General features: G+C 43.0%; 1 protein-coding gene across 2 annotated transcripts in view; it reads left to right on the forward strand.

The window, feature by feature from the left end:
• The first annotated feature begins 4,600 nt into the window (after positions 1-4,600).
• KLHL2 (kelch like family member 2) overlaps positions 4,601-13,179 on the forward strand; it is a 112,031-nt gene continuing 103,452 nt past the window's right edge. For both annotated transcript variants that reach the window (XM_084626294.1, XM_084626295.1), the window contains exons 1-2: positions 4,601-4,726; positions 10,140-10,265. In XM_084626294.1, coding sequence (XP_084482420.1) covers positions 4,704-4,726; positions 10,140-10,265 — 149 coding nt within the window. In that variant the 5' untranslated portion in view covers positions 4,601-4,703. The remainder of the gene's footprint in view (positions 4,727-10,139; positions 10,266-13,179) is intronic.

Here is a 13,179-nt window from a genome sequence, read left to right on the forward strand (position 1 = left end):
TTGTCAAAGCTCATCTATTTTGCTGTGACCATTTGAACTCTGCTTGCAGTCTAATTAGATAAACTCGTCAACTCTCTCCACAGCATGCAACCCCACCTGCACTGGGGGGGGGAGGGGTCTGGTGACCCACTCCAAGGTTCTGGTCCTTTGTCTTCTGCCATGAGATGTTCGACGCCAGAGTGCAGGCAGTGTCTTGAAAACTTTGCAGTGGGGGGGCTGAAGTTCTCCGACTTCTGCACGAGCAAGACACTGACCAAAACTTCGCTGATGACGCTAAACTCTTCTTGACCAAACTTGATTGTAACGTATGGAGCAGTAAGTATTAATATCCAGTTGATAGCTTGACAGAATAGTACCGGGACAAGAATGCATCCCTGCTGCACACCTGAGGTGATACAGAAACACAGTGAAGGCCAGGAACCAGCGCCTACTCTCACAACAATACAAGTGTGAAGATTGCGCATCAGAGTTAGCAGAATACTGGAACACCAACTCCTTCCAGTGCAGACCAAAGATCTGTCAACTGAATCAAAATGCCACATGAAGCATATTGTTAAATTCTTGATGAAGCTCAGCCAGAAGACAGAGGGTAACACCAGCATTGTTGACTGCCCTGCAGTGAAACCTGACTGCTGTGGATGACAATGTCTTTTAAGGAACAACTGCATCCTACCAAGGAGAATGTAAGCAAAGACCTTTCCAGGGACCAATAACGAGACTGGCCTGTAGTTGGCACAATCGGTGCAAGGTTCTTTGCCCTTGTATAGGGACTCTATGATGCTGTCTTTCCAGTCTATTGGTACTTTTCCTGATGCTCACACTTTTAAAAACAGTTGATGCAGGCTGGTGCTCACTGGTTCCAAGGCACCTTTGAGCAGCTGCAATGAAATACCATCAGGTCCAGCATCATGTCCATTGTGTAACTCTTGGTTGGCCTTTCATATTCCTTGAGTTACCAAAGATCAATGTTTGTTCCTGGATCTACAGCTGTGAGGTTTGCCAGATCATGTAGCTCTAGACAGTCATCAGCAGGTCTGTGCTTCAGCATGCTTTAATGTGTTTTCCATCTGTTTAGCACCTCCTCCATCAATGAGCAGAGACATCTGGTTTCATAATAGGGATGTTAGAAGGCTGTTTATGGCTGCCAGCCAGGTGGGTGATGGCTTGGTAGGCAGGATGCAGACTGTTCTTTAGGCTGTCCTCTGCTTCGTCGGCGAGGGAATTGACATAGATCTCACGGTCACATTTTGCCATGGTCCAGAAAATGCCTTTTAGCAGTTTACATTCTTGGACATCCGTCTGCTTATGTGCTTCTACCTTTTTCGATAACATAACAAAGGCTTCTTCAGAAAGCCAAGGTGTCTTGGTTAACCATCTGACGCTGATTGTTCCAGCGGTGGAATGTGACAGTGTTACATATACTATTCCAGGTGATCTCCACATCGTCCATGCGGGTACTGAGGTTACATATGTGATCCATGATGGCCTGCGTGTATTTCATGGCTTCAACAAGATCCTCAGAAAGATTCTGGACATTGTACTGGTAGCGAACATCTGGTTTGCAAGAAGTTGGAAGATGCAATGAGAGCTGAGTGACAACCAGTCTGTGTTCTGAGTTTGCTGGTGCTTCTGAATCGCCAAAGACCCACAGACAAGGTGGTATACGTCAAAAGCCAGGTAGTGGTGTCATTTGAGAAATCGAACCAAAAGGGACCTATTATGGGTCTCTGGATTTCATACTTAGTTCGATTGCAGCCGGTCACAGCACTGAAATCGCCAAGCACTAACAGTGTGTCATGTGGCAGTGTTACTGGAATGTTTCTACTAGCTGGTACTAGAATGGGTCCTTTTCCACAGCTGGTGCATGGGACACAACAACAGATGTATCCACAATGATGTTGGAGCCAAGCATAGAGTAAGCCTAGAGAATAGAGGTTTCATGTGGCTAAAGTCTGTGCTAGAGCGGTCTAACAACAAGTGCCACACCTTGAGTTTGGTGTGGATGGAAGGTTGCTCTTCCATAGTAATGGGTAGTGGCATAAATGGCATAAGCTGCAGTTCTTCAGGATGTGGTCTTCCATGCCTACATGAGCTTTGTGTCTGACTATACCTGATAAAGGCTCCTGCTCAGAGCAATGAGCAAATGCCAACAGCTGACACTGTGGATGAGGACCAAGTTTCCCAACGGTGATGAAAGTGGATGAGCCCCAACAGTAGATGCATGGACCACATCAGATGGAAGAGCTAGCACTTCAGAATCATCATCCACACCCTCAGGAACCAAGAACATCTAGTAGAAGAGTTACTGAGAAGGGGGAATGATATCCCCCCAAATAAAACCCTTCTATGTGTCCCCAGACTCAAGGGAGCAGAGTGAAATGAAGGAAAACCAGCCATGACAGACCACAACAACAGCACCAGAAGAGGTGTGCTCTGCATGTGAGGATGGGTGTGACCCAAACTCTGTTTACAGAAAGTGCCACCTCGATGTCCCCAACTTTCTAGGAATCCAAACCAGACCTTTATGGAACATTCTAATACTGAACAGCACTGGGTGCAAGACAGCTCTTGTGAAAAAAACATACCTGTTATAAAATTATAATTGCCAGTAACACAGAGGCCCATCTGCCACAAAGCAATCAAGATTTTGGAATGGGGATATGCAAAAATCAAGGTAATAATGTGAACTCAATTGCAATCTTAACTAGGGGAGGCCTGCTGTTGACCAATACCACCCATAAGTTAGTCTTGTAGGTTTAAAATGTAGTTAATGATGAGTCTTGCTTAGTTTAAAATTCTCTTCTGTGAGATTTGTCTTTCTCAAAATCCTCAGTGGCCTTAATTGTCACTGGTTAGGTTGTTAGGATTATGATGTGTAATTGTTGAGATAAATTAGTTGTGCTGTTCATTTATGTTCTCTTGGAGCATGCTTATTTATTATACAACTTGAAAATGGTGACTATTTTTAAATGGGGATAATACCCACCTTTTATAGAATGCTCTGAGCCCCTCAGAAGGATTCACAGATTCCAAGGCCAGAAGGGACCATTGTCATACGTGTTGGAGTACCCATGGAAAAAAGTTAGCGGGTGCTTAGTACACACCGGCAATCAGCTTCCTCCTTTCCCCCCAGCACTTTCTGCCTGCTGGCAGCCCCTGCCCATCAGCTCCTCCCTCTCTCTCCCAGTGCCCCCTGCCTGCCACAGTCAGCTATTTCACAGCATGCAGGAGGCTCTAGGAAGGAGAAGGAGAAGCACGGATGGGGCACATTCGGGGAGGGGGGTGGAACTTGAAGGGAAGAGGCAGGGCGGGGCCAGGAAGAGGCAGGGGTGGGGGTTGGGGCTGAGGGTTTGGGGAAAGGGGGTGGGACCTGGTGCGGAGTGGGAGGTTGAGTACCCCTTACAGGTCCGGAGGAAGCTGTCACCTATGACCATTGTAATCATCTAGTCTGACCTCCTGTATACACAAGCCACAGAGCTTCCCTAAATAATTCCTAAAGTATATCTTTTAGAAAACATGTCCACTATGTCCCTCGGTAAATTGTTCCAATCATAGGTGCCAACTTCTCCTGGCACCGGTGGGTACTTGCGACTCTACCCCTGCCCCACCCCTTCCCCAAATCCCCGCCCCCTCGCTTGAGCATGCTGCATTCCTGCTCCTCCTCTGTTTTGTGGCAGGAAGCAATGGGAGGAGAAGCCAGGAAGGCCCGCTCAGAGGAGGAGGCGGAGGTGAGCTGAGGGAGGGTGGGGAGTTGCTCTGCACCCACCAATGTTTCCCCTGTGGGTGCTCCAGCCCCGGAGCACCCACAGAGTCAGTGCCTATGGTTCCAATGGTTAATTAATACTAAAAATGTACACCTTATTACCAGCCTGAATCCGTTTCAACTTCAAGCCATTGACTTGTGTTCCACCTTTCTCCACTGGAGTGAAGAGCCCACTATTTAATATCTGTTCCCCAGGTAGGTACTTATAGACTATTTACTCTTCTTATTGTTAAGCTAAATAGATTGAGCTCCTCCAGTCGGCCACCGTGAGGCATGTTTTCTGATCCTTTCATCATTCTTGTGACTCCTTCCGGAACCTCTTCCAATTTAGCAACAGCCTTCTGGACCGGAGGGCTCGAGAAGGGGACGCACGATTCCTGCAGCGGTGGCATCAGACTTAGGAAAGCGGGGACCCGTTAGCGCAGTTGCAGGGTCATTTTCTTTCTTCCAACAGGCCCCGGGCCGTGCCCAGGCAGCGTTTGGTGGGGGGGGGGGTCCCCCTGCAGCTCCAGCTTCCCCTGCACAACGGGCCCACCCCCGCAAAGCCCTCCTGACTCCCCGCGGCGCCCGGCCCCTGCAGAGCCCAGGCCCTCGTGCCCCACGCCCCGGCTGGCAGACGCTGGCGGAGGGCGCGAAGCTTGTGGGCGTCCCGCTCACTGCGAGGCTGCGTGCTGACGTTGCGCCGTCACCGCCCTCCCGGATGGAACCCGGAAGTGGGTTGGGCTAGGGGCGCCCGGCAGGGGCATCGTAGCCGGCTCTGGCGGGCAGATGGGTGGGAGCCCGGCTCCCCCTGGGCGGCGGCGGCGGCGGCGGTAGGGGGGCCCCGGGAGGGGAGAGGCGGCGGCGGCGGCGGCGGGTGCCCGGGCGCGCGCGGCTGGAATGGTGCAGGCGGCAGCGCGCGGTGCCCGCGTTCTGAGGAGGAAGCCTGCGCGGAGCCGCGATGGAGATGCTGCTGCCGCCGGTGTGAGTGCGGGCGGGCGGGCGGGAGAGGGGGGCCTTAGGGAAGCCCCGGGCGCGCCTTGCTGATGACGGTGGGGAATCCCCGGCGGTGTCTCCCCCCATGGCCTCCGGGCAGGGGAGCGGCCCCTTTCCCCCTTGTCCTGGTCTCCGGCAGCCCCTGCCCGGAGGGAGGCGGCAGCTGCGGGGTCCCCCTCCTGGTGCCCAGGTACCGCGGTGCCTTGAGTGCCCATTGCTCGGGCTCGTCCCCTTCCTTCCTCCGGCTCAGCGCGATCCCGGCAGGGGAGCCCCGGACGCCGCTGCCAGGGACCCGGCAGAATGTGCGTCTCCCACCTGCCAGCGGGCTCCGGGTCCCATCTGCCCAGGTGGCGTTAGGACACGTTAAAGCCTTGCACAGTTATAGCCCTGCTGGATTGTGTTAATGCTGCTGTCCCATTCCCCGCCTGGGTTCGCGGGATAGGTCTCAGAACAGGAGCACCCAACAGGTGAAACGTAGTAGTGGGTAAGGTGTCTGCAGGATTTTAATAATACTTCTTGTTTTGCCCTAGTACTGTAAGATCTTCAGGGGGCGGACTGTCTCGTTGTACCTTGTACAGTGCCAGGCATGGCGGTGTTCCATAAAGAACTCTTAAAGGCTGTCACAAGCAGAGGCAGGTGAATGAGGGAGATCGCAGAAAGTGAGCAAGATTGAAGATGGTCAGCAGAAAACATGATAAAATGCACTCCCAATCCATAAGACCAGGAGAGGAGATGCTAAGGAATGCCCTTAAAATCTGTTCCCCAGGAGGGGAATAGCACCCTCATTAAGGAAGTCTTCAAGGGAAATGTGTAACCACCCTGTTAAATCTTCCTCATCTTGACCGAGATCCTCTCATTTTTGTATTAGCTATAGACATTTTTATAGCATCTGTTTTATGAAGAATGGTTTTGAAGACAATATGAAACATTTAAAATATCACCCACACTCATTTGCTGGCATTGTATGTGCATACATATGCATGCGCCGAGATGTATCACTAGATTAAGAGATTTCTAGAGTGTTCAGGCATGTGGATGTAGTGGCTTTCTTAAAAGCAGGGTTGCTAAGCAATAAGCAGTTACATGAGTGGTTTATGAAGATATGTATATTTTCTGCTTCTCAATATTTAACAACATGTTACCAATTCCATAGTCCTAAACCTCCTCAAATTTGAAGCACGAGTGTTCCAGTGATTGAGCCATAGTATTATGTATAGGTGTGTAACTCCTTCCCTGCCCATGGTACTTGCAAATCCCCTTTCCTTCCTGGTATAGTAATTTTACTTTTGTAACTGGCAGCCATGTGTTTTCTTTGTACTAAAGGTAAGCAACATATTACCTCCTTTGTGCCCAGGATTTGGAGTGTATTAACTTACCCATCTCTCTAATACCCAGGGTTTGGCAGTTGACCAAAAAATTACTAGAGGCACCTTCTCCCCACACTGTTACACATAAATGGAAAAATATACCACCTGCTGTTCCTTTCTTTATCTCTTATGGTAAATTTGTGCTTTCCCAAGCTGTCTTCCAAAAAGAGGCCTGTCTTCAACAAATCTTGCAGCCTTTTGCTGTTTGTAGGAGCCCGGATTTTGGATGAGTTCAGATAAGATTGAAGACAGAAGGAATTAACCATGATGGGGTGGTGTGTATGGGATAGTGGAAGTGAATATGCTTATGAAAACTCTACTCTGTGTACGTGGCATTACTTTCTGCTCTTCAAAGATCTGACAGGTCAAGACTTTGACATATGAAGTTAGAAATGACAACTGGGTCCCATCTGTTGTTTTCTGGTATTCAGTAAATGTGTTGCATGCCTATATGCAGATCTAGACTCCCATTTTTTTATACAAATTCAGGATTGGATGATGTGAGAGATCCTGCATTATATCTTTTCTCTCTACATCATCATGTGTGTTGTAATCTGACATGCAAGTGAGGTTATATATTACCTCAGAATGTTTAAACTTTCCCTACTTCTCAGGAGCTCCAAAGGGTAGCTATTGTAGTCCTGAAATTTCAGGAGGAGCAAGGATCATCAAACAGGGAGGGCTGCATGAATAGGATAGGCAGAGTAAAGGTAGTTTGAGTTTGACCATTGCTCTGGTTCAGCCAACCACATTGTTTTCACCCTATTTAGTTAAGCATGATAATCAGGACAACTGGAAGATCTTTTATAGCATCAGTGTATTGAAGATTCAAGCCACATGCCTCCACCATGCTTAGGTTAAGGTTCATCCCGACTGTCTACCCTGTGGTCTAATGTATGTGCATCATACCCTTCTCATTACAGTATAGTCTTAGATGCCACAGATATGGCACCACTAGAAACAACTAAAATAGAATTGCTGTCACAAACAACTGTAGCTCAGTTGGAGACACTACTAAACAAATCCAAAGTAATTTAAAGTATGTCAAGCAGCCCCCAAAATAGGATGCATATTAAGGAGGGCTTTTTAATTCATTGTGGTCTTTATAACATCACAGCCAATTTATGATATTGCTGTTTTGTAACCTAGAATCTGACAGTTTCATCATCTCCTTACGAATTTATGATTCATATGTAATCAACCCCTCCACCTTAGCCAGTGTGTCTGGAAATCCTCAAAGACAGCGTTTGGCATAGCCTTAAAGTTTTTAGAGTGTGGTGTATTGCATTGGAACGTGAGAAGTTATGGTAGAAAAGATTTTGCTGACTTGGATGTGTGTTGTAAGCGAGCAGAGAAGTAAAAGAGTAAATGTTTACTTCACCGTTAATTACCTGATGGTGCAATATGTATTGCCTAATACCTGTAGTTTCAGTATATCATTTTGAGTGCTTGCTTTTATTTCTGAATGATGATCCCTATATACAGCATATAAATTGGAAAATTAAAGTTTACTATAAAAGAAATGCACCACAGATGCTGTATTTAGGTGTTTTGTAGTACAGTGACAGATGTAAGGAAGAAATACCTGGTAATGTTGGTTTTTTGAACATTGATGCAAAATTTTTCTACTAATTACCCCCAGAACCACTTTTTACTTGAATTGTATCTGTTCGTTTAGGACACTTCCCAGAAGTTAGCTGTAAAACAGACTTTTAAATTCTAGAATGTTAAAGTTGCAAGGGGTTTGAAGTAGAAAACCATATTTATTTTGCTGACCTCTCTCTTCTATCGATGATTCTCTCTTACTTTGTGGATCAGTGCTTTTTGTCTTTCTTGCAGTTTGGTCCAAAATGTTATGTTACTAGACCCAATATCCTGAATGGTATATAATGACAGGTTTCAGAGTAGCAGCCGTGTTAGTCTGTATTCGCAAAAAGAAAAGGGGTACTTGTGGCACCTTAGAGACTAACCAATTTAGTCTCTAAGGTGCCACAAGTACTCCTTTTCTTTTTCTGAATGGTATAGTAAAGATTGCTTTGCTTTCCTATTTGTGGGAATACTGTGCATCTAGAATGACAGGTTTAAATCTTAAATTTAAGTAGCCATTATCTTCATGTAAATGCTGTCCTTTTTTTTTTAAAGCTGCTTCAGACATGCTCAGAAAAATATTCTAGCAGATGCAGTGAAAAAAACAGATCAGAGTTCTAGGTCCCTAAATCTTATGTTGAATTTGACCCTCCTAATTTGGTAAAAACATTTAAACATGACAAACTATAAGCAGTGATTTAATCTTCACTATAAAATGCTGTAAATTTTTTAAGTATTTGTGTCAGAGTGAACTGCCTCTAACAAGTTATTTGAATGCCAAATACTCATGCTTTATTGTTGGTCATTTTGAGGATAGGGAATAAAGTTGTGTAGTGCAGATAAACATATGAGAGCTAGTAAATATTGTAAAAAGAAAAGGAGTACTTGTGGCACCTTAGAGACTAACCAATTTATTTGAGCATAAACTTTCGTGAGCTAGAGCTCACTTCGTTGGATGCATTCATTTCCAGTGAATGCATTTGATGAAGTGAGCTGTCGCTCATAAAAGCTTATGCTCAAATAAATTTGTTAGTCTCTAAGGTGCCACAAGTACTCCTTTTCTTTTTGCGGACACAGACTAACACGGCTGCTACTCTGAAACCAGTAAATATTGTATAACAAAGTGAAATGGTCTCCTTTGTGGGAATAGCAGCACAGCCTTTAGGCATTATAGACAACAGCATAGCTTGGAAATCTACTTGCCTACTCATTACTGGCTAGCTCAGCTGAGCAAAGGAGCTGGTATAAACAATGTTTGTAGAATTTAAACATTCTTTTAAAAAGTTTAAATTCAGACAGATTTTTTGACTCTGCTGATACTCTGAGACTTTTCAAGCAGCAGAAACTCATTAAGAAAGGTCTGGTCAGTTTCACTCCTTGTCTTCAGAAGAGTCTTGTGGATAGCTGTGAAATTGCCCATAATCGTGTCAGTTTCATGTGGCTGATGTGGAAAACTGAACACGAGTGGGTACTGTTGGAATTTTCAAAGGGGGAGGATGACCTGGAATCTGTGGGAGATGATGTGTTGCAGCAGCCTAGGGCTGGGGGAGGGGGTGTGAACTGATTCTCTTCCAACAGACAGATAAATGGGAGATTGAAAATTTATCAGTGCTGGGATTATGTCTGAGATCTTTTCCACTCATCTTATCTAGAACACCTTGTCCATTTCTGGGAGAACGCTTCATCTAGTTCTCAGTTTAACTCCAGATTTTGTCACTCAGATTCTTTTATTTGGCACAAAGCAAAGCTACCCTGAGTTGATCGGACTCAAGTGTAGATGAGTATAGGAAATACCACACATCCAAAGTTACACAGAAAGCCTCTTCCTTTATATATATATTTACATATTACATTGCATCAAATGTTTTTGGATTGGCTTGGTTACTTTGCAGGAACCAATCCCTGTGCAGCATGCTCTGTCCATGCATTGCCCATGCTCAACCTCATCTTTTCATTTCTAACTTATCTTACTCATTGTCAGTAAATGGTGCTCTGGGTGTTCTGCCTCTTACCTTATCTGGCTAAGACATTGTTTTTTTAGCCTACTGACCTATTTATTTATCTTATTTAGCACAAAAGTTCTGTTTTCAACCTAATCTGTTTACCTCCTTAATTCTATCCAAGCACTTAGTTAAAAATTCCAGTACCCATTTCTTTCCCAGAAGCTGAGGATTGGTAAGGGGGAGGATGGGTTCCTCACTAGTGCCTTTGCTCATGGAGCTTTCTAGGCTAACATTCTTCTTTATCATCAACCTGGCTAGTAGATGCATTCCTCTGACTAGTATTATTAGGTGCCTGGTATATTTTCCAAAATACGTACAGGGTGTTGGTAATGTGGAATTTGAAATCACTCTGAGTAAAAAGTAAGTTTGGCAAAAAGAATTGGGATCATGATTTTCAAGTAGACAGAAATGTTAACTAAACTTGTTTGTCTTGTTTGTTTATAGATGTACAAAACTTTGCCATCAGAAGCCTGTGGATCTGAAAGATGATAATACTGAAAAACACTGCCCTGTTACAGTGAATCCTTGGCATATGAAGAAAGCTTTCAAAGTTATGAATGAATTAAGAAGGTAAGTATTGTATTCATTTTATGCATGTGTATGGGGTCATCCATTTTCAGTTGTTCACAAATTTTTTTAATTTAAGTTTCTGCCGTAAATAGGATGTGTAATCCCACAAACGTAGTTTTCCAGGTAAACCAATAAGATGAATTATAAAACTAAAAAGTGATAACTTATTGGTAGTCATAAAGTAATTTGATGGAATCTATATTCATATCACCCTTGACAAGCTAGCCAGAGTTATTGCTTATGTGTTGGCTTGGCAGAATTCAACATTTGATTTTTTTATATAATTTCAACAGATATAAGTGTTTATTTGTAAGCATTTTTCTGGGTATAAACTTTCAAAGTTGAACAACATTATAGATTTTAAGCATTTTTTATTTTTATATGTTTAAATTTTCACAGTTGCATGAAATTATGGAGGGTCAGACAGTAATTGTTTCATGACAGTAGATATTGAGATTCAAGTTACTTCATAATAATTAAAAACACAAATTGTTAACATCACATCAAAATATACCAAGTAAATCATTGATTTAAAGATATCAAGGATTATTTTTCTTACTTTGCCTATCTGTAAATTTCAGTTATTATTGTTGGAGATATTCATTCCTGGATTTGTGTATGTACAGTGAAATCGATATTGACCAACATTTACTGATAAAAATCTAATCCTTCCAAGCCTGCTTATGGGGTATGAAAAACATCTGAAGAATTTTGTTTGTTTCAGTGGCGCTATCTGTTGCACAGTATATTCCAAATAGGTTCAGTTAAGAGGTCACTTTTCACATAGGCCTCTTATGCATTAAGATATTTTTGTTGTCAAGTTTCCAACCATTGCAACACTGGAAGCCCTGTGTTGATACTGTTCTTAGTATCATGTCAATTAGAATATTTAGTAAGAGAACTAGGTGATGTGGTACTCAAAACTGTTTATAGCTGGTCTTACAACAGTTGCTAACATTGGTTCAGCTGAATAGGTGTTGACGACGCAAAATTTTTGCAGAATTTCCCTACTATAGACAAAGCCTGAGATTTTAAACTTCATATACCTACCTTTTTTCCCTACCTTACCTAAAAATATTAACCTCTTTTGGCATAAAACAACAATTTGTATCTCTTAGTAAAGTTTGCCTCAATATTTGATTCTCACTCGTTGCATGTGGCTATGTCTTCTCGCTGCTACTGACACTGTGGCCATACTTAGTTATTTATTGAACTTTGACAGTTTGTGCCACTCCGGACAAACATGGAGATAGTCCCTGCCCCAAAGAGATTGCAATCTACATCACGCCGACCGTATAGTAAAAAGACATTATACATAGCCTGAGAGTAAGCTATTCCCTTCTAAGTGTTCCTGCCCATCCTTACACTGCTGACCAAACTGAATGGCTGTCATGCTACACCCTACCACATTTCTTGTTCCTCCAAGGATTATGGTAACCAGATTCACAATCTCAAGGAATGTGGCAGAGCTGCAGGGTCAAGTGAGTGGAGGGAGAGTGTAGAAATAGAGGTCACGTCTAAGAATGAATCGTAGGTTCTATCGTGCCCAGAAGTAACAAACCCAATCTCAGTTTTGCTGTTTCATTGTGGGCAAAGGGAGCTGACTTCCCAGCAGAGTTCATTGTTGAAGGCCCTGGATTATTATTTTAAAAATGTACTTCAATTTTCAGGATTTATTAAAGTCAGGATTGTTGTTGAGAGAGTACAAGCAGTTTCTGTTTTGTATTTAGAAACAATTGAGAAGTTTAAATGGGAATGGTGCCAAGCAAATCTCGACTATAGTTGCATTTAGTAGTGTAGCTGCCACAAATGTTTACTGATGATACTGAAAGGTAGCTTCAGTTTGAGTAAAACTGATGTCAAAATTTTAGGACCTTGTCAGATCACATTATATTTGTATTTGCATTCCTTTTGGATTTGAAATAATAAACTTAATTATTTTAAGCTTGACTTCAGAACAATTGGCTTAATTAGATTTATTTGACTGTTTCCTCTAGACTTTAATAGAAAGTATTAAAAACTCCATATTAGTGCACCTTAGTTTGACAATGTGTTGCATAATGAATTTCCTTCAGTTTTAAATGTGTTGCCTTTTAACTTAAGATCTGTTTTCATATTATGGGAACTATTTAGTAGGCGTTTGATCCTCTTTGAAAGTATTCATTATTGTTTACTAAACCTCTAACTTTCCCTTGCTTGTCTTTCCAAATGAAATTATCCTAAACGTTTTAATCTTTCTATGGAAACCTTCTTTATGTCTTTGACTGCCGTTACACAAGACCACTGAAGGACACTATCAGCTTTGAGAATGAGTTGACTAAAAGACATGATATTGTTCAAAATAAGGCAGTATCTTCAAGTAGCCATTTTTTGTATTATTGAGTATTTTTTTAATACTGCCTCCCAGCTCACACTTTCTTTCATTTGTGCAGCAATCTAAGCAAATATCTTTTGAGATATGTGCACCTCAGTAGACATTTCCTGTAAGGTTATAACTATTTAAGAATCCCTCAGCATGAACACTTAAATTCTTTTTAATATGTATAACCTTTCACTTGCCTACATTGAATCTTGGTTGATGTCAAGTTACCCATTTACCCAGTTTTGTTATATCTTATCAATGGTTTTCACAATCCTTACAGTTCTTAACTAATCTGAATAATTTTGTCCTTGGTAAATCTTGCCACTTCATAAGTCACAATCTCCTCTAAGTAGATGTCAAATATGCTTAACATCGATCCTAGTGTTGATCACTGGGACACCCATCTACTAACTCTTACACACCAACATTAAGTCTTCAGTTAAAATGCTACAGCAGCACAACTGCAGCAGTGATTCGGTGTAGACCCTACCTACACTGAAGGGAGAGGTTCTTAATTCACCTCCTTAAGAGGCGGTAGCTTGGTTGATGGAA

The sequence above is a fragment of the Lepidochelys olivacea genome (genome assembly GCF_965140295.1).
Source record: "Lepidochelys olivacea isolate rLepOli2 genome assembly, chromosome: 4".
NCBI lineage: Eukaryota > Metazoa > Chordata > Testudines > Cheloniidae > Lepidochelys > Lepidochelys olivacea.